This window comes from Malus sylvestris, chromosome 12 (genome assembly GCF_916048215.2).
Source record: "Malus sylvestris chromosome 12, drMalSylv7.2, whole genome shotgun sequence".
Lineage (NCBI taxonomy): Eukaryota > Viridiplantae > Streptophyta > Magnoliopsida > Rosales > Rosaceae > Malus > Malus sylvestris.
In genome coordinates this window covers 26476130-26501981 of record NC_062271.1, presented here as the reverse complement: position 1 = coordinate 26501981, position 25852 = coordinate 26476130, and the positions used below count along the sequence as shown (strand labels likewise).

The 25852-nt window shown below is 36.4% G+C and overlaps 4 protein-coding genes across 37 annotated transcripts in view; 2 read left to right on the top strand and 2 right to left on the bottom strand.

Moving 5' to 3' along the window:
- Positions 1-7389, top strand: part of LOC126594349 (general transcription and DNA repair factor IIH subunit TFB5) — a 31965-nt gene extending 24576 nt beyond the window's left edge. For 4 of the 26 annotated variants that reach the window (XM_050260643.1, XM_050260642.1, XM_050260636.1 and 1 more), the window contains 4 exons: positions 5695-5782; positions 5984-6024; positions 6411-6473; positions 6992-7389. In XM_050260643.1, the coding sequence (XP_050116600.1) occupies positions 6439-6473; positions 6992-7169 (213 nt within the window). In that variant the 5' untranslated portion in view covers positions 5695-5782; positions 5984-6024; positions 6411-6438 and the 3' untranslated portion in view covers positions 7170-7389. Of the gene's footprint in view, positions 1-4379; positions 4781-4878; positions 4945-5032; positions 5102-5694; positions 5783-5978; positions 6025-6410; positions 6474-6991 lie in introns of those variants that run through there. The other 22 variants (XM_050260637.1, XM_050260635.1, XM_050260629.1 and 19 more) reach the window with 18 other exon arrangements.
- LOC126594347 (histone acetyltransferase TAP1-like) lies at positions 1050-12220 on the bottom strand. 9 transcript variants are annotated; one of them, XM_050260615.1, is made up of 9 exons: positions 12060-12220; positions 11679-11764; positions 11522-11582; positions 10921-11110; positions 10552-10651; positions 10317-10417; positions 10135-10228; positions 9699-9793; positions 1050-1086 (listed from the first exon to the last, which is right to left on the bottom strand). In XM_050260615.1, exons 1-8 carry the CDS (start codon positions 12095-12097, stop codon positions 9714-9716), a joined length of 750 nt encoding a protein of 249 aa, XP_050116572.1. In that variant the 5' UTR covers positions 12098-12220; the 3' UTR covers positions 1050-1086; positions 9699-9713. The 9 variants fall into 9 exon arrangements, with proteins under 9 accessions (XP_050116572.1, XP_050116570.1, XP_050116569.1 ...); XM_050260614.1 differs by lacking the exon at positions 1050-1086 and adding an exon at positions 9488-9533; XM_050260613.1 differs by lacking the exon at positions 9699-9793 and having other exon boundaries at positions 1063-1353.
- A 4662-nt stretch (positions 12221-16882) lies between these two features.
- Positions 16883-20135, top strand: LOC126594342 (BTB/POZ domain-containing protein At3g08570-like). The gene is made up of 4 exons (XM_050260592.1): positions 16883-17216; positions 17907-17973; positions 18089-19246; positions 19355-20135. Exons 1-4 carry the CDS (start codon positions 17137-17139, stop codon positions 19877-19879), a joined length of 1830 nt encoding a protein of 609 aa, XP_050116549.1. The 5' UTR covers positions 16883-17136; the 3' UTR covers positions 19880-20135.
- LOC126594348 (V-type proton ATPase subunit E2-like) lies at positions 20047-22246 on the bottom strand. Its single transcript, XM_050260616.1, has 6 exons — positions 21986-22246; positions 21295-21395; positions 21008-21164; positions 20684-20880; positions 20472-20571; positions 20047-20352 (listed from the first exon to the last, which is right to left on the bottom strand). Exons 1-6 carry the CDS (start codon positions 22085-22087, stop codon positions 20329-20331), a joined length of 681 nt encoding a protein of 226 aa, XP_050116573.1. The 5' UTR covers positions 22088-22246; the 3' UTR covers positions 20047-20328.
- Between the last annotated feature and the right edge of the window lie 3606 nt (positions 22247-25852).

Sequence of the window (25852 nt, the reverse complement as noted above, 5' to 3'; positions counted from 1 at the left end):
GGTTCGGTACATTAAATGTCATAATACAAATAGTTTGGTACTTGAAGAAAAAGAATTCAGCCATTTATATTATGGCACTTGATACATCAAGACGTATTCCCAGCACACTAAAAAATTCTCCTTCCTTACAAGGATAAGACAATTAAAGAGGTCCAAATTGTGGGTTAATACATGTCATAATACAAATAGTTAAGTACCTGAAGAAAAAAAAATTCAGCCACTTATATTATGGCACTTGATACATTGAGACGTATTCCCGCACACTGAAAAATTTCTCCTTCCTTACAAGGATAAGACAATTCAAGAGGTCCAAATTGTGGATAGATACATGTCATAATACAAATAGTTAGGTACTTGAATAAAGAAAAAAATTCAACTACTTATATTACAACACTTGATACACCGAGATGTATCCGGCACCCTAAAAAAATATCCTTCCTTACAAGGTAGGACAATTCAAGATGTTCAAATTGTGGTTAAGAAAATTCAAGAGGTCCAAATTGTGGATTAATACATGGTGACATGAGGACCCATCCGAATTCTGGATTTATGTACGACCTCACATGGAACTTGTAGCTGTACACAGCTCGGATTCTTCATCGAGAGATGCCAACTTGTTTGAGTGACTAGTTTGGTGCTTAGGACTGGATTGAAAAATTCTTTTAATTTTAAGGCATATTGATGGTCGAGGTGATCAAATTTTCATTTTTTAGGGGTTCAAACATGAAGGAAAATTATCACTTTCAATCCCTACAAAAGTGAATTGGATTGGATACCTCAAAATGTTCAAGGCATGTGGCATGTAGTTGTCAATGATTTTTTGTTTTGAAAAGGTTAGATGGAATTAGCCGTGAAGAAAATTTATCACTTCAAATCCTACCATTTTGAGGAAACTTGCCCTTTCTAGAAAATCGAATTGGATTGGATGCCTCATAAGATTCAAGTTGTGTTCAATGTCGATGTGAATGATTTTTCGTTTACATGAAGCAAACTTCTCGCTTCTAATACTGCCACTTTTGTTGGTATTGGAAGGCACAAGCCTCCGTAACTTCTATCTTCAAGTTGGACAAAAATTCTTCATTTGTTCTGTCAACAACCTTAAATATATTTACTTATACAATCTCAAGCACCAAACGAAATATAATTCAGTTCAGAATAAAAATATAGGGATACAGCCACAGATTTGGTAATTATATAATTTTCAATCGGATTTACCACTTGCTCTCTAAAACAATAACATACAAGCTACAAGCTTGACCTTTTTTAGTGAGAACTAATACTTTGGGTACCAAAACATGCCTTTGATGCCCTCCGGGTCGGGTTCAAAACCCAAATTTTGATAGAACTCCACAACTGCAACGACAACGAGAAGGTCCACGTTAATAAAAGTTGAAAATGCTAAAGCCGGCAACACCGGAAGTGGAAGTGCAAAGGCAGGACTATTCGTAAGAAGGAACACCAATGTAGAGTAGGATTGACTGAAACGGATTTATGATGCAACCGTGCAGATGCACACAAAGGTAATCGTATGGCAGTGGTAGACAAGCTCATCAATCTTGAAAAACTTAAATAGCACATTGGCATGACACTGTAATAGACTAAATGCTACAAATAATTGTCGTTTTACCCTGACTATCAGCAAAGAGTGAAATGTTTCCGATGTCCCTCTGCAAAAGAGCTCGTATAATCTTTTCAACAAGAGCCTTCCCAAGGCCTTGGCCCTGAATGATAAGGAAATCATCAGTAACCATCATGAAAACATATTATGTGATTAGTGCTTTAAGTCCAACAAACAACGTACGAGCATACCTGATAGCCGGGATCAACAAGGACATCCCAAATTGTGGCATTGAAGGCATGATCTGATGTAGCTCGAGCCATGCCAATTAACTTCTTCTGGTCATTCCCTTCTGTGAAATAACTTCTCCAAGTACACTAAGTGTCCATCAAATAGTTTCAGACATAGTAACAAGCATATTATAGACTGCAATACCATTTGCGTGAAATAGAAGGATGCTGCAACAATGCTTTATTCACTATGTACCTGATCCAGGTGACTTCCGAACTGAATGCAATGTTGCAACCAAGTAGCTATTTTTCAAAGCTGCAGCTAGTTTCGACAGCGGCCTCCTTGGCCAACCAACCTATAAAAATTACATTAAAGTTATTTGACTACTATGGATATATGATAACTTAGTATCTCCACAATTATAGCATTGTATATCATATATAGCAAAATAATGACAAATAAAACTTCAGTAAAAGGTAAATCAGGTGAGTGCATCCGCACTGAGTGGGCTCCTGACCTATGAAGAGTGAATTGGACACAATTGCGAATTCAAATACACAAGGCATTAACTTTTAAATGCATGTGCAAAAGAAGTACCAATGGCAGAGATATTACCTTATCACAAAGGGCTTGAAGATCGTACACATCAATATCTCCACCAGAAGAAAATATTATTTCTTCAACAGTTCCATCTGGTTCAGTCTTCTGAATCAGAACTAATTCTTGGGGCAGAGGTTCTTCTTCTTCCTCTTCCGGGAGCGTGGAGGGTGGTTCTACTACTTGTGTGGTGTTGTTATTTAAAATACTGCAACAAGAAGTGAGTTAAAGACCATCACAACTTTCCTCTGTGTGTGATGATATCTAATTTCTTGCTGTTTTAGACTTCAATTAGTATCAATTTCAAAACTACAGAAGTGGGTACAAGCATACTGCCAAAAGGCAACCTTTAGATGCACCATTTATGCTGTGAAGCCCAACAAAACGTAAACTTTCATTCTACGGAAAAGTATCATTAATCCATAAAGTAACATACTTTCTAAACAAGTTTATTGATTAAGTGCTCAAACCAATCAACGGTTTCCGAATTTGACCAATTCAACAATTGAGCACTTTGTCACATGGCAAATCCAACATTCTGAATCAATTCACCTGACTGAAATTCTTCAACATTCAGTGTGTGAATTGTGTGCATGACTCGCATTTTATTTTTAATTACCCGGATTTAATGGATTCCCAAAAGCCAGCCTTGAGTCGGTATCCCTTATGCATCCTTCTTGCTGCAAAATTACCAAAATTTAACACTCACTAAGGCCATCTCCAACCAAAGGGTCCAGAGGGTCAGATGGCCGAAAATAGTCCTAAAACCGTCTCCAACCGAGGGCTAGGCCAGAGGGCTCTGGAATTTGGGAGGGTCCCACGGGATCGGAGAGGGCTGGAGGGCTGGCTGCTTTCGGCCAGCCAGCCAGCCCCGGGCTGGCTATTTTTTTTTTAATATTTCTCATTTCTGTCGGTTATAACCGACAGAAATAACAATTTGAATTTAAACTTCCAACGGCTAGCGCCACTAGCCGTTGTAAACCCTTTTTTTTTTTTTTATGAATTTAAACCTTTTTTTTTTCTTATTTTTTTCTATAACTTCCTATAACTTCTATTTTACAAAATTTGTTTCAATTTTTTTTAATTCTATTTTTTTCCTATAACTTATATTTTACAAAATTTGGTTCATATTTTTTTCATATAACTTCTATTTTACAAAATTTGTTTCATATTTTTTTTTAAATTCCATTTTTTTTTCCTATAACTTCTATTTCACAAAATTTGTTTCATATTTTTTTTTAAATTCTATTTTTTTCCTATAACTTCCTAAGCCATTATACAACATTAAATTAAATTAAGTAACATGAAACAACATTAAACAATATGAAACAACATTAAATAACATTAACCAACATAAAAATTATACAACACTAACCAACATGATTTTTAAATAAAATTAAGTTGTAGTTTTTAAATAATAAATTATGTTTGGCCCTTTGGCCCTCGGTTGGAGACGGTTTTTTGTGACAGGGCTAAAACGAGCCCTCTGGCCCTCTGGCCCTCGGTTGGAGACGGAGGCAAATATGGCCCTGTACTGTTCATTAAAATATTAATATCTTGGAGAATCTTGGAGGGCCAGAGGGCTAAAACGAGCCATCTGGCCAGCCATCGGTTAGAGATGGCCTAAATAACGAGTAATCACCAAAATTTAACACTCAGACATGGGCAAGTGTACATCAACCAGTACATACCCTTGGCTGGCTGGCTGGCTGGGCCGAAAGCAGCCGGCCTTTTGGTCCTTTGAAATTCCGTGGGCCCCTCCCAGATTCCCGAGCCTTCTGGCCTAGCTCTCGGTTGGAGACGATTTTAGGGTTATTTTCGACCCTCTAGTCCTCTGTACCCTTCGGTTGGAAATGGCCTTACTTCTTTGGTATATATTATACATGTACTAAAACCCAACATAAAAAATCACTGTTCATTAACAGTGTTTTCCCATTTCCATCCCTGCTTCGTTTTTGTTATTTCAACTTTGCCCTTCCTTCCTATATCTCGACCCAGCTTTTCTCTAGATGCTTCCCCACCGTTTCAGACTCTAAACCCACCTTTTCGACTCCTGCTCTCACCGCCTCCCTCCTCGCCTCACTCTTCTCTGCACCAAGCCGCTCGATTTAGGAAGGGCTTCACCATTTCTCTTCAATCGAGGTCTCTATTTCTGGATTTTCTTTTGCTTTCGCCTATTCTCTCACGCATATCTCCATTTGCTTTGTTTCTGGCCGTCCTTTTTTCTCCGCTTTAGGTTCTGTTTTCTTCATCGTGTTGCTTCGTTGTTCAAAACGCGGACCATTTTTCTTAGTTGTTCTTCGATTAGAGGTTACAGTTGTTAATTTCTCTGCCTTTTTGGTTCGATTCCAATATTTTTTTGGGTTTTTGGTTCTTTGAATCCGGGTTTTCCAAGTAAGTTTTACATGTATATTACCGCACGGGGTTTCGATTTCCATGTTTTTTTGGATTTTTTTTTGTTAATATCTCATGGCTTTGCTTTTTGATTTCAGAAATTTTGTGCCTATCTTAGGTTCGCTTCGAACTTGGTTGCGACCGATCTAATCCGGCGTTTCTAGGTGAGTTTTGCATGTTTATCAGCTTATATGGTTTCGATCTTTTGTTTTTCGTTGGATAGTTGTAGTGTGTGTGCGTTTTGTTTTCCAGATTCGGGAAACAGTCCCTTTCAGATATTTGGATTTTCGATTCTGATTCTTGGAACTCTCTATGCTAAAGGTATATAAATGTATTATTTGTTTTTTCCTTTGTTTTCTTTGCGGCTGAATTTTTTTTTTGTTTTTTTGGTTTTGTTTTGGTGATTTGGGACTTTTTTTGTGCGTCTTTGGGTTGTTAATTGGTGATGCATATTTTCTTGCTGATTTTTGTGCTAGCAATTTTATTTAAATCCATAGCTTCTTCTATTTATTTGATTTGCTGTGATGGTTATGGTTGATTCATAAGATTTGAGGTTGTGGTGATAACATTGGAAGAGTGATATCTACGTTATTTTGGATTTGTAAAAGTTTTTTGTTAAAGTGATGGGTAAAATTTCATATGTAGTGTAGGGTCAAGTTTAATAATCATTAATGTGACTTGGTATATGTTTGGTAGAAACGCTATCAAATTGTAGATACACAGTTTGTTGGTGCAGGAGGGGGTTGGAAAATTTTTTTCAGTATGTTTTTTATGGTACCTGCCTACTCCTTAATTAATTTGATATGAATTGATTTGGAAAATGTAGGAAAATGTCCATTTGCATTCCATTTCCTGTTTAATTTTTACACAATCTGGGATATTATCTCATTCTTTGATTTGGGATTTTGATGCAGGTTTGGATTGAATTAATCAGGTGCCTCCACTTACAAGAAGGCAAATAGGAATTGAATTGAAACAATCAGGGGCCTCCGTTTGATGCAGGTTAGTTTTCTAATAAATTGAATTGTGTTGCTTTGGAATTGAATTTGGTGAATTTTGACTTGGATTGTGAATTGAATTGAATCTGGTGAATTTGGATAGTGAATTGAATGTTGAATTGAGTTGGATTATTGGAATTGGATATGTTGAATTGATTTGGATATGAATTGTGTTGTGATATATTATTGTGCATTGTTAGTACAGACGGAGACGTACAAAATCTCCGACCACCTCTGCAACAAAAGGTATGCCAATCTTCACTTTCAAAATTCGAGCTTGTTTCCTGCTGAATGCTTGCCGATCTTGTTTATCAATCCATTTTTTAGCTTCGATGTGTTTGGGGACTTTGGGGTTCCGCGAAGGATCTTTGAATCTTTTTTTCCTTTTTGTGGAATTGGGTTTGCTACTTTGGCTCATAAACTGATGGTTTAATTGCATATTTACGCCTTTTCGGTATGATGTGTTTACAAAAAATTTATATTTTAGATTTGATATTCTATCGTAAAATAATAATTCAGGCAATGTATTGTGGATTTAATCTTTTAATTATGTACTTATGGTAATTATACCATGTTAAGAGTTAGTATAATCCAAGTATTTTCTAATATCTTGGCTTTTGTTTGTGTTGCAGTTAAGAATCTTGAGGCTTCTGATGCAAGATGGTGAACGCTGTTAAAGGACTGTTCATCTCTTGGTAAGATACTTGTACCAATTTTGTATTGCGCTTTTATTAACTTTGCAGAATTTAGCGTGGTTAATAGGTTGTGGTTCCTCCTCTCCTTCATATATTTAGAAATCTACTTCAATGCATATAATGACAAGTTTAAAATCTTGTCTTGCTTAAAAATTATCTTGTCATTGGGTTGGCAGTTCTCTTTCTCTTTTGGGTCTTAGGTTTGACTTGTTTTCTATTGGTAGCTACAACGGAGTGCCCGGTCATCACTGAGTCACAATAGTGTTTTTGATTTGAAAGTGAGCACTTGGATTTAAAGCTCCTGACTTGTGTACATTCTATGATGATACAAAACGCAATCCACAAAAAGATTTTGATTTATCCAGTGAAGTGATTTCTGTGGAGTTTGTATCTTTAGGCTTTTATCACCTGTTAATCCTGCTGTTTGGTTCATCCTAAAAGAATAGTTTTAGTTGCGTCGTTGACCATGTCATGCTCTCTTCCCTGTTTCTGAAAGCATTTGTGCTTCTCCTGTGCAGTGACATACCTATGGCGCAATTCATCATCAATTACGACAATTCACTGCCAGCTTCACAGAGGTTCATAATACATGTCTTGGATAGCACTCACCTTTTTGTGCAGCCCCATGCTGCCGAGATGATAAGAAGCGCCATTGCTGAATTTAGAGACCAGAATTCATATGAGAAGCCGACTTGAATAATTTGGAGACCAAATGTTTGAATCATATCATGGCTTACAAGCTTTACTCCAGCACTTTGTCGACTGAAGCTCTTAGTTAATAGGAATCCCAGCTCCCTCTAAGAGAAATTATATTACCTTGTAGTCGGCAGACATGGAAGTTTGAATGATACCATGCTTTGTATTAAATGTAGTGAACCGTGTTTCGATTGCGATAATAAAATTTTGGTTGATCCTCTGTTTGCTGATCTTTAGCAATTGCTAGCTGTTGTTCAGCCACATGTAGCATCTAAAATGGGCAGAAATTCTCTTTAACGCATTTTTTTTTTCATAAGTGAACGGTTGAGATTTGACTAAATGAGATTTAGTTAAATCTCAACCGCACGTTTTTGTCATTTCAGCTCCTACAATGGGTGGAAGTAAAGCACAATGTGGGTGCGCCTTTACTTAGCAATTGCTTGTTCTGGTTCAGCCATAGTGTATGGGCCATACAACATCTAAAATGGTTGGGGAACCTAAAAGGAAGGAAAATAAAACTTAGGTGTTGTGGAACTATGATTTTTCAGAGTCTAAGTAAAGCGGATCATAATATGCATACCTCAGAAGTCTGACCATGTTGGTCTCTAGTAACGCAATTAATTATTTGCATTTTTAAATGTTAAATGTACCCATATTTAAATATTTAGAAAAAGAAAAAAATCCGATGAGATTTCGCACAACTAAAAATTAAAGTAAAAAAAAATTAAAAGTCCATATTTGGTGTTAATGGTATTGTTCCTTTGAAGAGTCATAATACAAATAGTTTGGTACTTGAAGAAAAAGAATTCAGCTACTTATATTATAGCACTTAATACATCGAAACGTATTCCTAGCACACTAAAAAAGTCTCCTTCCTTACAAGGATAAGACAATTCAAGAGGTCCAAATTGTGGGTTAATACATGTCGTAATACAAATAGTTAAGTACTTGAAAAAAAAAATTTCAGCCACTTATATTATGGCACTTGATACATTGAGACGTATTCCCGCACACTGAAAAATTTATCCTTCCTTACAAGGATAAGACATTTCAAGAGGTCCAAATTGTGGATTGATACATGTCATAATACAAATAGTTAGGTACTTGAAGAAAAAAAAAATCAACTACTTATATTACAACACTTGATACACCGAGACGTAATCCGGCACCCTAAAAAAATATCTTTCCTTACAAGGTAAGACAATTCAAGAGGTTCAAATTGTGGTTAAGAAAATTCAAGAGGTCTAAATTGTGGATTAATACATGGTGACATGAGGACCCATCCGAATTCTGGATTTATGTACGACCTCACATGGAACTTGTAGCTGTACACAGCTCGGATTCTTCATCGAGAGATGCCAACTTGTTTGAGTGACTCGTTTGGTGCTTAGGACTAGATTGAAAAACTCGTTTAATTTTAAGGCATATTGATGGTCGAGGTGATCGAATTTTCATTTTTCAAGGGTTCAAACATGAAGGAAAATTATCACTTTCAATCCCTACAAAAGTGAATTGGATTGGATACCTCAAAATGTTCAAGGCATGTGGCATGTAGCTGTCAATGATTTTTTGTTTTGAAAAGATTAGATGGAATTAGTTGTGAAGAAAATTTACCACTTCAAATCCTACCATTTTGAGGAAACTTGCCCTTTCTACAAAATCGAATCGGATTGGATGCCTCATAAGATTCAAGTTGTGTTCAATGTCGATGTGAATGATTTTTCGTTTTGAGAAGATTCGAAGGGATTACATGAAGCAAACTTCTCGCTTCTAATACTGCCACTTTTGTTGGTATTGAAAGCATTGTTCTAAAAATCTCCGCATAGCGCCGCCTAGACCCCGCCTAGACGCTAGACGGCTGGTCACCGCCCCGATTAATGCCTAGGCGTTTGAAAATTAATAAAAGACACCTAGACCAGTTGAGGCGCCTGCCTAGCCCGCCCAGACCCGCCTAGGTTGCGACTCACTTTGATAGAAAATATATAACTTTCAATTTGCATTTATTTTTTTTCAATAAATTGTAAGAGACTTGTTGAATACTTAAATGGGCACATACTATATGCTTGTTCCCCATGTTTTCATTATATTCCAATACTTTATAATACATATGTCATTCTATTTTGTAGTTTATGATGAAATTATATATATTTTAAGTATAAACAGACATTTATTTACACGAAATATAATAGATTTACTTAAATCCGCCTAGTCCGCCTAGGCGCCCGCCTAGACCCCGCCTTGGCGCTAGGCCCTAGCCCGCCGCCCGACTAGCGCCTAGCGCCTAACGTCTTTTAGAACCTTGATTGAAAGGCACAAGCTTCTGTAACTTCTATCTTCAAGTTGGACAAAAATTCTTCATTTGTTCTGTCAACAACCTTAAATATATTTACTTATACAATCTCAAGCACCAAACGAAATATAATTCAGTTCAGAATAAAAATACAGAGATACAGCCACAGATTTGGTAATTATATAATTTTCAATCGGATTTACCACTTGCTCTCTAAAACAATAACATACAAGCTTGACCTTTTTTAGTGAGAACTAATACTTTGGGTACCAAAACATGCCTTTGATGCCCTCCGGGTCGGGTTCAAAACCCAAATTTTGATAGAACTCCACAACTGCAACGACAACGAGAAGGTCCACGTTAATAAAAAGGTCGTACCCAGTGCACAAGGCTCCCGCTTTACGCAGGGTCTGGGAGAAGGTCCACGTTAATAAAAGTTGAAAATGCTAAAGCCGGCAACACCGGAAGTGGAAGTGCAAAGGCAGGACTATTCGTAAGAAGGAACACCGATGTAGAGTAGGATTGACTGAAACGGATTTATGATGCAACCGTGCAGATGCACACAAAGGTAATCGTATGGCAGTGGTAGACAAGCTCATCAATCTTGAAAAACTTAAATAGCACATTGGCATGACACTGCAATAGACTAAATGCTACAAATAATTGTCGTTTTACCCTGACTATCAGCAAAGAGTGAAATGTTTCCGATGTCCCTCTGCAAAAGAGCTCGTATAATCCTTTCAACAAGAGCCTTCCCAAGGCCTTGGCCCTGAATGATAAGGAAATCATCAGTAACCATCATGAAAACATATTATGTGATTAGTGCTTTAAGTCCAACAAACAACGTACGAGCATACCTGATAGCTGGGATCAACAAGGACATCCCAAATTGTGGCATTGAAGGCATGATCTGATGTAGCTCGAGCCATGCCAATTAACTTCTTCTGGTCATTCCCTTCTGTCAAATAACTTCTCCAAGTACACTAAGTGTCCATCAAATAGTTTCAGATATAGTAACAAGCATATTATAGACTGCAATACCATTTGCGTGAAATAGAAGGATACTGCAACAATGCTCTATCCACTATGTACCTGATCCAGGTGATTTCCGAACTGAATGCAATGTTGCAACCAAGTAGCTATTTTTCAAAGCTGCAGCTAGTTTCGACAGCGGCCTCCTTGGCCAACCAACCTATATAAATTATATTAAACTTAAAGTTATTTGAGTTCCACTACGGATATAACATAACTTACTATCTCCACATTTATAGCATTGTATTTCATGTATAGCAAAAGAATGACAGATAAAACTTCAGTAAAAGGTAAATCAGGTGAGTGCATCCGCAATGAGTGGACTCCTGACCTATGAAGAGTGAATTGGACACAATTGCGAATTCAAAAACACAAGGCATTAACTTTTAAATGCATGTGCAAAAGAAGTACCAATGGCAGAGATATTACCTTATCACAAAGGGCTTGAAGATCGTACACATCAATATCTCCACCAGAAGAAAATATTATTTCTTCAACAGTTCCATCTGGTTCAGTCTTCTGAATCAGAACTAATTCTTGGGGCAGAGGTTCTTCTTCTTCCTCTTCCGGGAGCGTGGAGGGTGGTTCTACTACTTGTGTGGTGTTGTTATTTAAAATACTGCAACAAGAAGTGAGTTAAAGACCATCACAACTTTCCTCTGTGTGTGATGATATCTAATTTCTTGCTGTTTTAGACTTCAATTAGTATCAATTTCAAAACTACAGAAGTGGGTACAAGCATACAGCCAAAAGGCAACCTTTAGATGCACCATTTATGCTGTGAAGCCCAACAAAACGTAAACTTTCATTCTACGGAAAAGTATCATTAATCCATAAAGTATCATACTTTCTAAACAAGTTTATTGATTGAGTGCTCAAACCAATCAACGGTTTCCGAATTTGACCAATTCAACAATTGAGCACTTTGTCACATGGCAAATCCAACATTCTGAATCAATTCACCTGACTGAAATTCTTCAACATTCAGTGTGCGAATTGTGTGCATGACTCGCATTTTATTTTTAATTACCCGGATTTAATGGATTCCCAAAAGCCAGCCTTGAGTCGGTATCCCTTATGCATCCTTCTTGCTGCAAAATTACCAAAATTTAACACTCGCTAAATAACGAGTAATCACCAAAATTTAACACTCAGACATGGGCAAGTGTACATCAACAAGTACATACCTTTGGCAAGCTGCTCTCTCACATTGCATGGAAACAACAACTTATCCGATGCTTGACGGCACGATTCAAACGAAACAATCCGGCATCTTCCATGAATATAAACGAAAAAGGGACATCAATTTCTTCAATCCACCATCAAGTACTTACATTTCCACCAAATGGGTACTCTAAACAGATTCCATAAACACATTCTTAATTGAAATTAAACAGTTTTTGAACTAAGATTGCACGTTAGAGTTGTGTATCTTGATACGTAAGCCTACCAATAAGTTCAAAGCTACCAAATTTTTCATATTTCCAAAAGATAGTTTGATAAACAGACATGGGTTGAAGTGAAATTACAAAAACGACTGACTGATGGGTGGGAAGGGAAGAACTTACAGAGGGTAGGAAGCGCAGGCAGCACCGAGCGTACGCATCTTCTTCTTCCTTGTTGGTGTTGTTCTCGGGAGCTGTGGCCTGTGCGAGTGACTCTGGCTCTCTTGGTTTTGGATATTTTGCCCTCTGGCTATATTGCCCTAAATATCCTGCCTACATTGAGTATTTCACATAAAATGCCATTTTCTTTCACAAAATATGTCAAATTATATGATTCTTTTTCTTCTTTCCTTCCTTTAATTTCTTTTTTTTTTTCTATAAATTTTAAACAAAGTGCTTTGCAATGGGGAAAGAAATTGTATCTCGCGTAGTTAAGAGCATTGGTCTCTATAGCCCGAGATCCAAAGTTAGAATCGTCCCTCCTCATATCACTTGCTTTGAAAAAATATTTGCTTTAAAACCGAAAAAGGAAAGAAGATTTGAATAAGGTTTATCACTCAAAATTAGAATTCAATTGAAGTCCGCGAGTGAAATCCGAAATTATAAGCCAAGATAAATAGAAAATTTAATAGCTTGAAAGAGCAATGTTTGACTCCTCATGCATAGAAAAATCATTACTTGTTACAAGAACTCGACACATTTTCGCTCTTGTTTTGAATGCCTCCATTAAAAATCATCACTCGTACCTTGACCAACCCTAGTCATTAATGAATCGAAAAGAACAAAAGTATTAGTGTCAAATCATATGTTAAAACGGTCACTTAGTATTATAATTTAATGAAATTTTTTTTTACTTATAAGAAAAATCTTAAACTCGAATCTCATAAATAACGATGGTAATTTAGTTAGTGCAAATATCACTGTATAAGAAAAATAAAAAATCATCTGTTAAGATCAAGGTCTAAAATATCGATATTATCCCGATATTTCAATCGAAATTTCCGTATTTTTGGACTACCGATATTTCCGATATCATCGATATTTTAGACTTGATAGGAATTCTATGTGGTACTAAGTCACTCATGTATCTTACCATACAATGTATAAAGTGTAAAATATTGTACTAATTCATTATATATAAATGATTATGGTATGTTTAAACTTCTTTCATTAATTACTACATATTTTCTACACTCACAATATTTGCCAGCTCGCAATATAATCAACTTAAATCAGTTAAATCCATCATGCAATGCATTTCCTTCCAAGTTTTTGTGATAAATTAATAGATAATTGACTAAATAAATATCCTGCAAAGTTTTAATAAAAATTTCTAAGTTTTTCTTACAATTTTCGTGGTTTTTATTCAATTTTTATCGATATTGATAATATTCCGATATTTTTATGGAAATTTTCGTGTTTTTAGACTACTGATATTTTCAATATTATTGATATTTTAGACTTGGTTCGTATCCATGGCCCAGATTGTCTGGCCCAGATTGTCTCACAAGGCCTTGGCCTTTAAATTCTAAAAGGCCATTTGGGAAAAGAAAAAGAGAAGAATGCAGTACTTGTATGTTAACACCATCTCTCTCTCCCTCTCTCTCTCTCTCTCTCTCTAATAATACCATCTTTATTGAGTTCCGTGCCAATTCTGTCACATCAGTCCACGCTCTATTAGTACACCGGCATTACCTTTTTTAGGGGGTGTATTCAATTGGGATTCTGAGAGAGTTTCAGGGAATTAATAATTCTAGGGGTATTCAATTAGGATTTTAAGTGATTCTCTCAAATTCTAGGTGTATTCAATTAGAATTTTAAAATAGTTTATTAAAATCCTTATAAATCCAGGTGTATTCAATTAAGATTTTAAAGAAGTTTATAACATTCCAGGTGTATTCAATTAGAAATTGATTTTAAAGAATTTGAGAAAGTTGAAGAATTAGAGGGAATTGGAGAGATTTCGTAGTGTATTTTAAGTATCTACAAATCTCACCTCTTCCCATGAGATTTCGAGGGAATTGAATCAAAATTTTATATGGAATCTCTACAAATCAATTAAACTCTATAAAAATCCATGAATTTATAAATCCATTAAAATCTCTCACATTCTCAATTGAATACACCCCCTTTAATCCTTTTTTTATTTTTTATTTTTTTTATTTTATCCAATCAATCTAATTTTATTTTACTTTTCTGATTTAATAATGACATTTCACAAAAGTAATCAGCAAAAAAGAAAATAAAAAACAAGAAAATAAAAGTAGAGAAAGACATTTCCTAAAAGAATCAATGGGATTGTGATATAGTGCAAAAGTGTGGAAACCACACAAAATACTTAGATGGATAATACTTGCATCCTTTTATGTGAAGATGTTGACATTTTTTATTTGCTGATATCGTATTTTGATTGAAAATTCAACGAGCAAAATCGTTTAATTTATTAATCTTTATTCAAAGATTAATTTAACAAAAATGTATTCGAATTGGGGATCGTTTAATCTTCTAAATGTATTAAAAATTAGGTCAAATTATCATGATTATGTTACTTAATACTAATTATAAAATTTGCAGGTAGCAAGTAACATTTTCATGATGTAATACGTTTCAACGGTTAGATGGTCTTCTATTCGAATAAATTTTTTTCAAGAGTTATGAAGATTAATAAATTGAATAGTTTTAATTGTTGGTTTTATTCAAGGGATACATTATTTCCAAATAGAATAGAGCATTACAGATACATATTATAATAAAATAAAATTCGGGAGGTGATTTACTAATCTTTTATGAAGAGTGATATTATATTTATTAAGAAAAGAGCATTACAGATACATATTTACAAAGAGTTCAATCTAAAAAGGTCATTGCAAACTATAGTAATAGGTCTTAACCGTTAGAATACAAGACCTTTCTCCAACCGTCTTTAATATTAATAGTCTTTAATATTAATAGAAATTTGTTGAACAATGTCAATAAGTTTAGTTAAAATCAGTCTTAAAACTCCCGCTACAAACTCAAGATGAGTTGTTGCAATTTATTCTGACTTAAAACGAATTAAACAACTTTATGGGAAAAAAAAAGAAAAAAAAAGGCACATGTTTTTCTTGGGTAATTTACTTTCAAATTTTCTACAATTAAAGAATTAATGGCAATTTCAAATTGGAAAAATTAGGATCTAGTCCTTGATCACTAATGTTCATAGATTAAAACCTTATTAGTTTTTATTTTTTGATCAAAGTTCCTTGACTTTGTACACCTCAACATTTTACTATTAAAATACTTCCATGTCATCTTTTTATTTGTTTTACAAATTTTAATTTATAATTTCTACTACATTATCACGTTTGTAACTGAAAATCCCAAAATTCTCTCACTCAAATTTATGTTTATATTCAAATTCAACATTATTTTATTGAATATGTATCTTCAAATTAAATTTTGCCAAAAAAAAATTCAAACTCACTTTTTCTCCATGACTATCATATTGCAAAATCATAACAAATGACCATTATATTGCTATGAACACAATTTTGATTTCATTGGGTACATTCTCTTCTCTTGTTCCTTAATCCATGTACCTAGCTTTTATTCTATACTACCATTATAACTTTTTTCTTCTAAATTATTTTGTAACCATATATGTATAACTATTTCATATAAGATTTATATAGTATGTACCCTTAAGTAATTAATTTTTTTAATTATGGTTTGCTTCCATTTTTCTATCCTTTAATCATTTTTTACATTAAGAGTTTATATGGGTACATTGTTTTATTTTTATTTTGTCACATATGGGTTTTAATGTTGAAATTTTATATGGATACATTCTTGTGAATTACTATAATTGTACATGGGTACAATCTTATGGGGACATTTATCTTTTATCATGACATTCAATAAAAAAAAACAATTCTTTTCATAACTTATTTTCCACATTTTAATCACCAATTTTTAATTGGTTTAAGGTTTTCTAAGGGTGGAGTTTATCGTTTAATCCCCTAAACGTTAAATTTCAAATCTTATGGGATTTTATATCCCTTAAATGCGGTAATTTATTTTATTTAATTGCTTTAAATGTTCGGACAAAAAATTTGCTTTAAAGGATATTCTATATTACAATATTAGTATAATATTTAATTTAAAATATAAAACAGTTGACATGGAAATTAATTAATGCTAATATACTGATGTGTACAAACTCAAAAGACTTTGATCAAAATTTAAAAACTAATAAGATTTCAATCAAGAGTAAACAGCCGATTTGCCCCTTGAACTATCTCCCAACTTTCGATTTCCCCTTGAACTTTTTAATTGAAAAATTAAGGACTTAAACTAATTTTTTTGACTGATTTGCCCCCTGCTGTTAATTTTTCATTCATTCCATCTAAAATTCTGTTAAATGGAAGCATGTGCATAACATGTGTGGGTAGTTCGGTCGTTTCATTCTTTAAAATAATTGAAAACCTTATATTTCTAAAATATAAACTTATGCAAATATGTGTGATTCTATAGTTTTTATGTCTGAAGGTCTAGTGAAGTGACGCTTTTGTCCATAAATGAGAGTTACATGGTTTGCTCATGATAAGAGTTAACCTTAATTTGGATGAAATATATGAAAAACTAACGATAGGGGCAAATCGACCAAAAAAATTAGATTAAGTCCTTAATATTCCAATTAAAAAGTTCCGGGGAGGGAATCGAAAGTTGGGTGATAGTTCAGGGGTAAATTGGTAGTTTACTCTTTCAATCAATGTACATAATGATTAAGTACTGCATTTAAAGTATTCATTTCAAATTTGTGTACAAATCTACCTTTATGAAATGAAACTATTTATATGAAAATTAAATAACACGTTCAAAATCCAATCAGACAAAGCATTTCTTTTTCTGTTTGTCTTGAAAATAAAAAAATACATAAAAAAAAAAAAAGAGAAAAGGAAGAACGCAACACCAGACAAAGGAATGATGAAGAAGCAGAAGCAAAAGCAAAAGGTGGCTGCTGGTGCTGGGGCTGCTGCAGCGCCAGCGAGCATGTCCCCATAAAAAGAAAAGCAGCGGTCCAAGTTCCAACCGTAAATTCCTCAACTCCGTCGGGTTATTTACGTAAAAAGAAGAACAAAGAGAGAAGGAATGGAATGATGAATATGATCCGAAAGCACTGTTTGAGATTCAGCAGTTGGTGGTGGTGAAGAGAGAATTAATGGGGATGGTTTCTGAAAACCCTTTTTCTTTTTCAAACCGCTCTCCAACTCCTAAGCTCTGCAGCTCCTTCACCACTCGGTAGTCCATCTCTATCTACCATTCTTCCAATCTCCTTTGTTCGTCTAACAACGATATTCTAAACTACTCGAATCTACAAAAAAAAAGAGATTCAAATTCGGGTGTAACGTCTGCATTCTTTCTTCTGTTTAGCTCTAATCTTTCAGCTTCATGCTAATTGATGGGATGTTTCATACAGTTTTTGTTAGAGTTCATCACTTGCATAATATATATATATATATATATATATATATATATACACATTTTTGGTTTTCTCAACTCGTGTTATGTTGTTTTTTTGGTTCATTATTTGGCTTGTTTTGTAAGTTTTCTTTGGTAATTATTCTGTTTAAAATTTTAAGTACAATTCCTGAATGTGGGGGCTCACAGATTTGGTTAATATTTAGCATATTAGGCAGAACATAGCATTTTAAAATTAATTAATTAGCATAGTAGACAAAAAAACATATGAACTTTTGGAAAATAACTTCTTTTAATCTTTTGTTTGGAAGAAGAGTTGAATCTAGCTAGGATCAACCCGTTGGCGACGGATAGGATCTGCCCTTTAGTGACGAGTAGGATCTGTTTCTACATCTCATGTTTCAAACTTTAGTGCAGATTCTTGGTTAAAGGTGTATTATCTGCGTACAATCTGTTTATGTTTTGCTTATTGCTTGTAACTGACTTTGGAATTTCAATGTTTTTATGTAGTATCTTTTCAGATGTTGCGGGGGACATTACAATCGTTGTCGATGGAGAGTCTTTCTTGCTGCATAAGGTAAACTCTTCAATTGCCAATCAAAGTTTACACTAGGCCTTGAATTCACTTATAATACTAGCTGTAGCCTTGCGTTTTTCCGTTTCGCCAATCACATTTTTTTATCTTGTTCAAGTTTCCACTGGTGTCGCGAAGTGGAAAGATTCGGAAAATGGTGGCAGATAACAAGGATTCATCTTCAAAATTGGAGCTCCTCAACATACCAGGAGGGGTGCAGGCATTTGAACTCGCAATGAAATTCTGTTATGGCATGAACTTTGAGATCACAACTGCAAATGTCGCCCATCTGCGGTGTGCTGCAGAGTACTTGGAAATGACTGAAGACTACAGGGACGAAAACCTGATTGCGCGAACAGAAACGTACCTGAACGAGGTTGTAGTTGAGAGTCTTGAAAAGTCAGTAGAAGTCCTCGCCACCTGTGAGACGCTACCTTCTATAGCGGAGGAGGTTGGAATTCCTAGTAGATGTGTGGAAGCTATTGCCATGAATGCTTGCAAGGAACAGTTAGCATCAGGGTTGTCAATGTTAAGCTGTGATGGCGAATCTACAGAGCTAAAGAGTGGTCGTCATGAGTGGTGGGTTGAAGATCTGTCGATTCTAAGGATTGATTATTATCAAAGGGTTATATGTGCTATGACAAGACTAGGTGTGCGACCGGATAGCATTTTCACATCTTTGATGCATTTTGCTCAAACATCCTTGAAGGGTATTGGAAAATGTCAAATTTGGAATCCAGGTAGAGTGAAGCCAAATGCTGGCAAGACAGAACATGACCAGAAGGCTGTTGTCGAAACCCTAGTAAGCTTAATGCCAACGGAGAAAAGCTCTTCAGTGCCACTGAGTTTTATGTTTGGAATGCTGAGAATGGCAATCATGGTGGATGCAACAATAGCCAGCAGGCTTGAGCTCGAGAGGAGGATTGCCTTTCGGTTGGAAATGGTTTCGCTTGATGATCTCCTTATACCCTCGATCCATGCAGGGGGTTCGTTGTATGATGTTGACACCGTTCATCGAATACTGGTGAATTTTTTGCAGCGGATTGAAGAAGAAGATGAAGAAAGTGAAGATTGCGGATATGAGTCTGAAGGACTTGGTTCTCCAAGTCATGGTTCATTGTTGAAAGTTGGAAAGCTTATTGACTCATATCTAGCTGAAATTGCTCCTGATCCTGACCTGAGCTTACCAACATTCATTGCTTTGATTGAAATACTGCCCGATTATGCACGTGTGATTGATGACGGGATTTACAGGGCCGTTGATATATACTTGAAGGTAGGTTATCAAATTTGACTGTATAAAATTACATGATTTTGTATTGCACGTTTTGGATTGAGTTCCCTTTATATTTGAATTGATTATGTTTCGTCATTTTCTGGTTAGGTTCATTCGATGCTGACTGAACAAGAATGCAAGAAGCTGTGCAAATTAATAGATTGCCAAAAGCTCTCTCAAGAAGCCAGCAATCATGCCGCACAAAATGATAGGCTCCCAGTCAAGATGACAGTGCAAGTTCTGTACTTCGAGCAGCTCCGCTTGAAGAATGCATTGTCTGGAAGCTCAGGAGACGGGTTCCCCTCGCAGAGAATAAGCAGTGGCGTCCCAAGCGCAGCCATGTCTCCTCGAGACAACTATGCTTCGTTAAGGAGAGAAAACCGAGAACTGAAGCTGGAGATTTCAAGAATGAGAGTGAGGCTGAGTGAGTTGGAGAAAGAGCAGTTGTTTATGAAACAAGGAATGATGGATAAAACAGGAAATGGGAAAACTTTCCTGACCTCACTCTCTAAAGGGATTGGAAGGATTGGGATTTTTAGTGGCCAAGCGGGAGGGAAACCGAAGAAATCAGGTCGGAAGTCCCGGGGATCTGAGGGGAAAACTGGTAGGAGTAGGAGATATTCCGTTTCCTAGGTAGCTGCTTTGCTAAGAAAAATATTTGTTTTCAGAAGTTGTTCGGAGGTAGCTTAGAAGGTTTTGCAGGGAGCCTGTAGTCTGTACTGCAGATGCAAAGGAGTAATGCTACACGCATCACATTTACTGACCGCATCTTTCACGAAGATGGATTCCACACAAGAGAATACTGCCTCGTGATCAATAATGTGTGGTCTAAATGTTGTACAAGTAGCTTTATTAATCTTCAGAATATAAGTTACGAATTACTTGTTTCTCTCGCTGAATCTCTGTTACTTTTCCAACACGTATGAATTCGAAGTTATGAATTAGCATACCCCTAATAATGATACTTTTAGGGGAAGCTAAACAGTGTTATTTTTTGGAAGCAAAAGTTCATCATCTCAGAAGTGGACTGCTAAGCCAACAAAAAACAAGTCTTCTCACTTGTAGGAAACTACTCCTTTGGTTTAACCTAAAAGGCGCTTCCGAATCTGCAGTGGAATGGAGAAAATAAGTGAACTGATCATGCAAAGTAAAGATTTGAGTTTTGTTTCGATTCTGGTGTGCTGAATGAATGTCCAAATGGAGTACAAAGTTTGCTTGGCCTTACCTCAGGCAGTTTCTGTCTGTACACGACATCCAATCGCGCATCAAGGGTGTTTTCGCACACAATCTTCCCGTCTTGGGAGGCCACCACCACTCCGCCAGAACTTCCAAACAATCAAACCAAAACAAATGATCACGTGCATACAGCAGCCTATTGCACATATGTGCAGAAATCAATGTAAGAACTAAACTTAGGTAATGAGTACAACAGAATACCAATAGGGTTCGTGGGAATCTCCGCCCTTCGGAGGAGGTGGGAGAAACACACGACCATCGACGGTGACTTTGGGGCCGGAAACATTGGCTTTATCAGCATAAGCTTTCTTTGCTTCCTCCAACACAGACTCAACAACCTTTTTGTCAACCTCTCTGCACCTCAGCAACACTGCCGGTTCCTTTAGCCGCAGTAAACTCTATATACATATAAATTCAAGGAGATTTTCACTACTATAGAACTGGAGGGACACTAAACAGATTACAAAGGGTACTAAAGTGCGGTTTCATATACGGCTTATTGTGTGTACGATGTTTAATTATTACCTGAACAATTAAGTCTTTGATGAGATTCTTGTATGCCTTCTTGTCATTAGCAACTTTGAGAAGATCCTTGCCAGCAGATTCTTTCATGGAATTTACAATGTCATCTTGTGCTTGAAGAACTTTCATACGCGACGCGTTCAGTTGCATTGAGTATTCGCTGTATGTACGTACACCAAGATCAAATCCTTAAATTAATCACTATTTCCAAAATCTTTTCAAGAAAAATGTTGAAGATTAAGTGATGGATTAGGTTAGTGAGGATAAAATAAATAAATAAATAAAGTCACATTTTCTTCTTGACGTCCATCTGCTTTGCCTTGCGGTCATACTCTTGTCTGATCTTTTTCTTTTCAGCTTCAACCAATTGCAGTTTCTCAATGTTAAATTCCTGCCCAAGAAATTATTAAAAATGAAATAAAATCCCCCATAAATAACAACTATTTAACCCCCATATGCTAATAAAGGGTGTAATTTGCAATCAAATGTAAAAAAAAAAAAAAAAAAAAAAAAAAAGCAATGTTCTGATTGCTGGTTGGTTTATTTTCTAGGGACGAATCGAAGTAATGCATATGACTGTGTGCTTGGGTAGGAGTTTTGTAGAAATGTATCATGTTGCTATTAACAACTTAGAATAATGAGTTCTTTCTTTTCAAGAGATGGAATAGAATAACCCGATTGAACCGCAATGATCATACATACCAGATGCGGAAGCAGTTCCAATCCCAGCTGCTGTAATAAATTTTATGTTCCGTAATAGCTAGTTCTTATTCTTCTACCCTTGTTTTTTTGGAGTCTACGGCTATTCATAGCTATTAGTTTGACGGCTTGAAACCGAAGATCATAGTAGCAAGGCCACACCACACCACTTAGAAAGTATACCTAAGTGCTCAAAATTAACAGCATTATGACGATCAGAGCCATGCATGCAACGAGAATTTCAGTTTTGAGTGCAGAAAAAGTGTTGGCATAGAAAAGTACCTCCTCAGCAGAGACAGAAATCTCATTGGCTTTCTCTTCGGCCTCTTGCCGAATGAATCTGACCATTTGCTGAATCTGCTTCGACACATCTGCATCGTTCATCTTGTCAAGATTAAGATTATACGGATACGGATACTAGTATGATGCACGTATGTGCTTCGAAAGACTCAAAAGAAAACTCTCTCAGAAGGAAGGATCTTGAGTGCAAATTAAGGAATGGGAGAGAAAAGGTGGAGTTGATGTGTGTCAGTCATGTGCGAAGTTTCGTCCGAGCTTTTTGGAGGTTGAATGCTTCCATATTGGGTTCCTCCTTGTTTCCCGAATCTCTGTTCCAATTTAAAAAATGTCATAAAATATGTGCTATGTTGTGGCCAGAGAGGGGGCCGGCGGCACATAGAAAATATAGAGAGAAATCGATGTGTTTGTAAGGTCGTGTAGATGATGTGTTATTCCTCTACCTTTATTTATAGTAATAAGAGAGAGAAGAAATCATCTCCTCTAAGGAATACAAGTCCTAATAGGAAAGAATAATTAGAATCAAATCTAATATAGGATTTACACAATCACACTTAAATAAGAAGTTTATAACACTCCCCTTGAGTGTGTAAACGCTCAACTAGATTCAGCATCATGTAGAGTTGAGGAAGTCGACTCGTTGGCACTGATTCTGGGAACACACTATTCTCAAATAAGGTTGAAACTTGCATAAGGAAGTAAGTCTCACAAAAAACCCTATGGCTATGGGAGTAGGGACAAAATCCATAGTCTAAGTAAAAATGCGTGAGTAATGCAAAGTCAAATAAAACGTCGCATTCGGTAGTGATTTGGGAGTACATTAAGATCAAGCAAGTATACTTCAGGATACTTCTCCTGAGTTTGACACAATTCCAAAGAGAACTAGCAATGTTACAACTCAGAAAGTTTACGCATACCTATTCCTTGAACAAGTTTCTGAAACGTCGCCTTCGGTAGTGATTTGGTGAAGAGGTTGGCCAGATTGTCTTGTGCATGAATTTGCATGACTTCAATCTTCTAATGCTCTTGTTGTTGATGTGAGAAAAAGAACTTCGATGCAATGTGCTTGGTGTTGTCTCTTTTGATGTAACCCTTCTTGAGCTGTTCGATGCATGCTACGTTGTCTTCATAGATCGTCCTTTGGACATCAACGACGGGGTAAAGATCGCAAGAACTTCGAATATAGCCCATAACTGCTCTAAACCAAAAGCATTCCTGAGTTGCTTCATGTAAGGCGAGAATTTCAGCATGGTTAGATGAAGTGGCAACTAAGGTCTGTTTAATTGACCTCCAAGATATTGCGGTGCCTCCAACGATAAAGATATAATTCATTTGAGAGCGCGCCTTGTGCGGATCAGATAAGTATCCTGCGTCTGCATAACCAATAAGGTGATAATCGACTCGAGATAAAGGGTGCAACATCACTCGAGGATTCGTAGGGATAGAACAAGCCCAGATCCGTAGTACCCTTAAGGTAACGAAAAATGTCTTTAACACCAGTCCATTGTATGCGTGTTGGTGCATTATTGTATCTTGCCAAAAGATTAACAACGAAGGAGATGTCGGGTCTAGTGCATTGGGCTAAGTACAAAAAAAGTGCATATTGCACATAGATAAGGAACTTCAGGCTCCAAAATATCTTCATCATCCTCATTCGGACGGAAGGGATCTCGTTTTGCATCTAACGATTGAACGACCATATGAGTACTCGAAGGCTTCGCTTTATCTTTGTTAAAATGGAACAACACCTTCTGGATGTAGTTCAATTGATGTATTAAGATTCCATCCAAACAGTGCTCTATCTCGAGATAGAGACAGTATCGAGTCTTTCCTAGATCTTTCATCTCAAATTTCAATTTCAGGTGCGCGATAGTTCTCATGAGCTCTCCAGGAATTTCGATGAGATTCATGTCATCGACATAAACCGCAACAATCGTAAAACCAGAATGTGACTTCTTAATAAACACACAAGGGCATAGTTTGTTGTTCACATATCCTTGACTAGTCACTCAGACGGTTATACCACATTCTTCTGGATTGCTTCAAACTGTAGAGTGAATGCCTCAGCTGAATTGAGAGCGTGTTCTGAGGTTTGGAAATATTTGATCCAGTCAATGTAAGTCTTTCGGGAACTTTCATATAAATTTTCGTATCAAGATCCCCATAGAGATACGCAGTTACTATGTCCATCGGCTGTGTTTGTAACATACTTGACCAATCCTGAAACTACCGAACACCAGTCAACGTCATACTGTCAAGAACATAGAAGAGTTTCCCTCTAACCAGGAAGCCAATCACAGCACGACACGTGTCAACATCAGAAGCCAATCATAGCGCGACACGTGTCAACATCAGAAGCCAATCACAACACGACACGTGTCAATATCAGAACAAAGCTAGAAACTCTCGTTTATAAAATGAAATCATTCTCCCACAATATTTCCTAATGTCATTTGTACTAAATCATTCACTAGTACTCACTAAATAAGAGCTTGAATCTATGTACTTATGTAAACCCTTCACAATTAATGAAAACTCTTCTACTCCGTGGACGTAGCCAATCTGGGTGAACCACGTACATTTTTTGTTTGCTTCCCTGTCCCTATCCATTTACATACTTATCCACACTGGTGACCAGAGCAATCTAGTGAAGGTCACAAACTTAACACTTTCTGTTGTACCAAAGTCCTCACTGATTTTGTGCATCAACAAGCTGCATACTCAGTTTTTCAGAAACTACCAAACTAATAAGGTAGCGAAAATAATCACATCCATTACGGGTTAATAAGTTTCGTCATAGTCAATCCCAGGGCGTTATGAGAAGCCTTGCGCGACAAGACGAGCTTTGTAAAGCACAATTTTGTTTTCTCATTACGCTTCCGAACGAAAACCCATTAGTAGCCAACGGGCTTCGCATGTGGAAGAGTATGAGCTACAGGTCCAAACACCTTACGTTTCACAAGCGAATCGAGTTCGTCTTGGATTGTTTGTTTCCAGTTTGACCAATCAGTTCTACGTCAACATTTATTAACGGAACGGGGTTCAATGTCATCACTCAACATGATCTCAGTAGCTATTGCATATGCAATGCATCATTAACGATCATCTCATTTTTACACCAAACATCATCCAAGCTAACATAATGGATCGAAATCTCACGATTCTCAGGAGGTGGATTCGTTTCTTCAAGGACGCTTCTGTAATTTAGAATTTCCTCATGAGTTGGATATAATGAGTAAACGACAGTTGGATTCACGGTAGGCTCTTCAGGTGCCTATGTCGTGGGTTTTCTCTTCCGGGGGTGTGAATCCTTTGAACCAAGTGGTCTGCCACGCTTATGTACATGAGCAGATGATTAGCTAGTCGCTAATGTACGTAGATGTCTCGGGCCTCCAGGAGGGAAGTCCATCGTACATTTGGTACATCCATCTTTGCAGGCACATTTGTAGTTGTAATATGTGATCTTGTCACCGGCGCTAGATCGGTGAAAGGATTTGGCATGCTCTGAGCTATGGTCTGATAATCTTATATACAATGCACTTCAGTCTCAGACTGAGTGGTGTGGGGATCTAAATAAGACAAAGTGGGAGTCGTCCATGATAATTCGCGTCATTCTTTAGGAACGTTGACGTTCTTATCTCCTCATAATAATGGGAAGACTGTCTCATAGAAGTGACAATCCGTGAAACGAGAGGTAAACATATCTCCTGTCAAAGGTTTTAAGTAACAAATGATTAAAGGCGAATTATATCCGACACAAATTCTCATCATTCGCTGAGGTCTCATTTTTTTACATAAGGGTGGCAAAATCGACACATAGACCGCACAACTAAAAACACGCAGATGCGATAT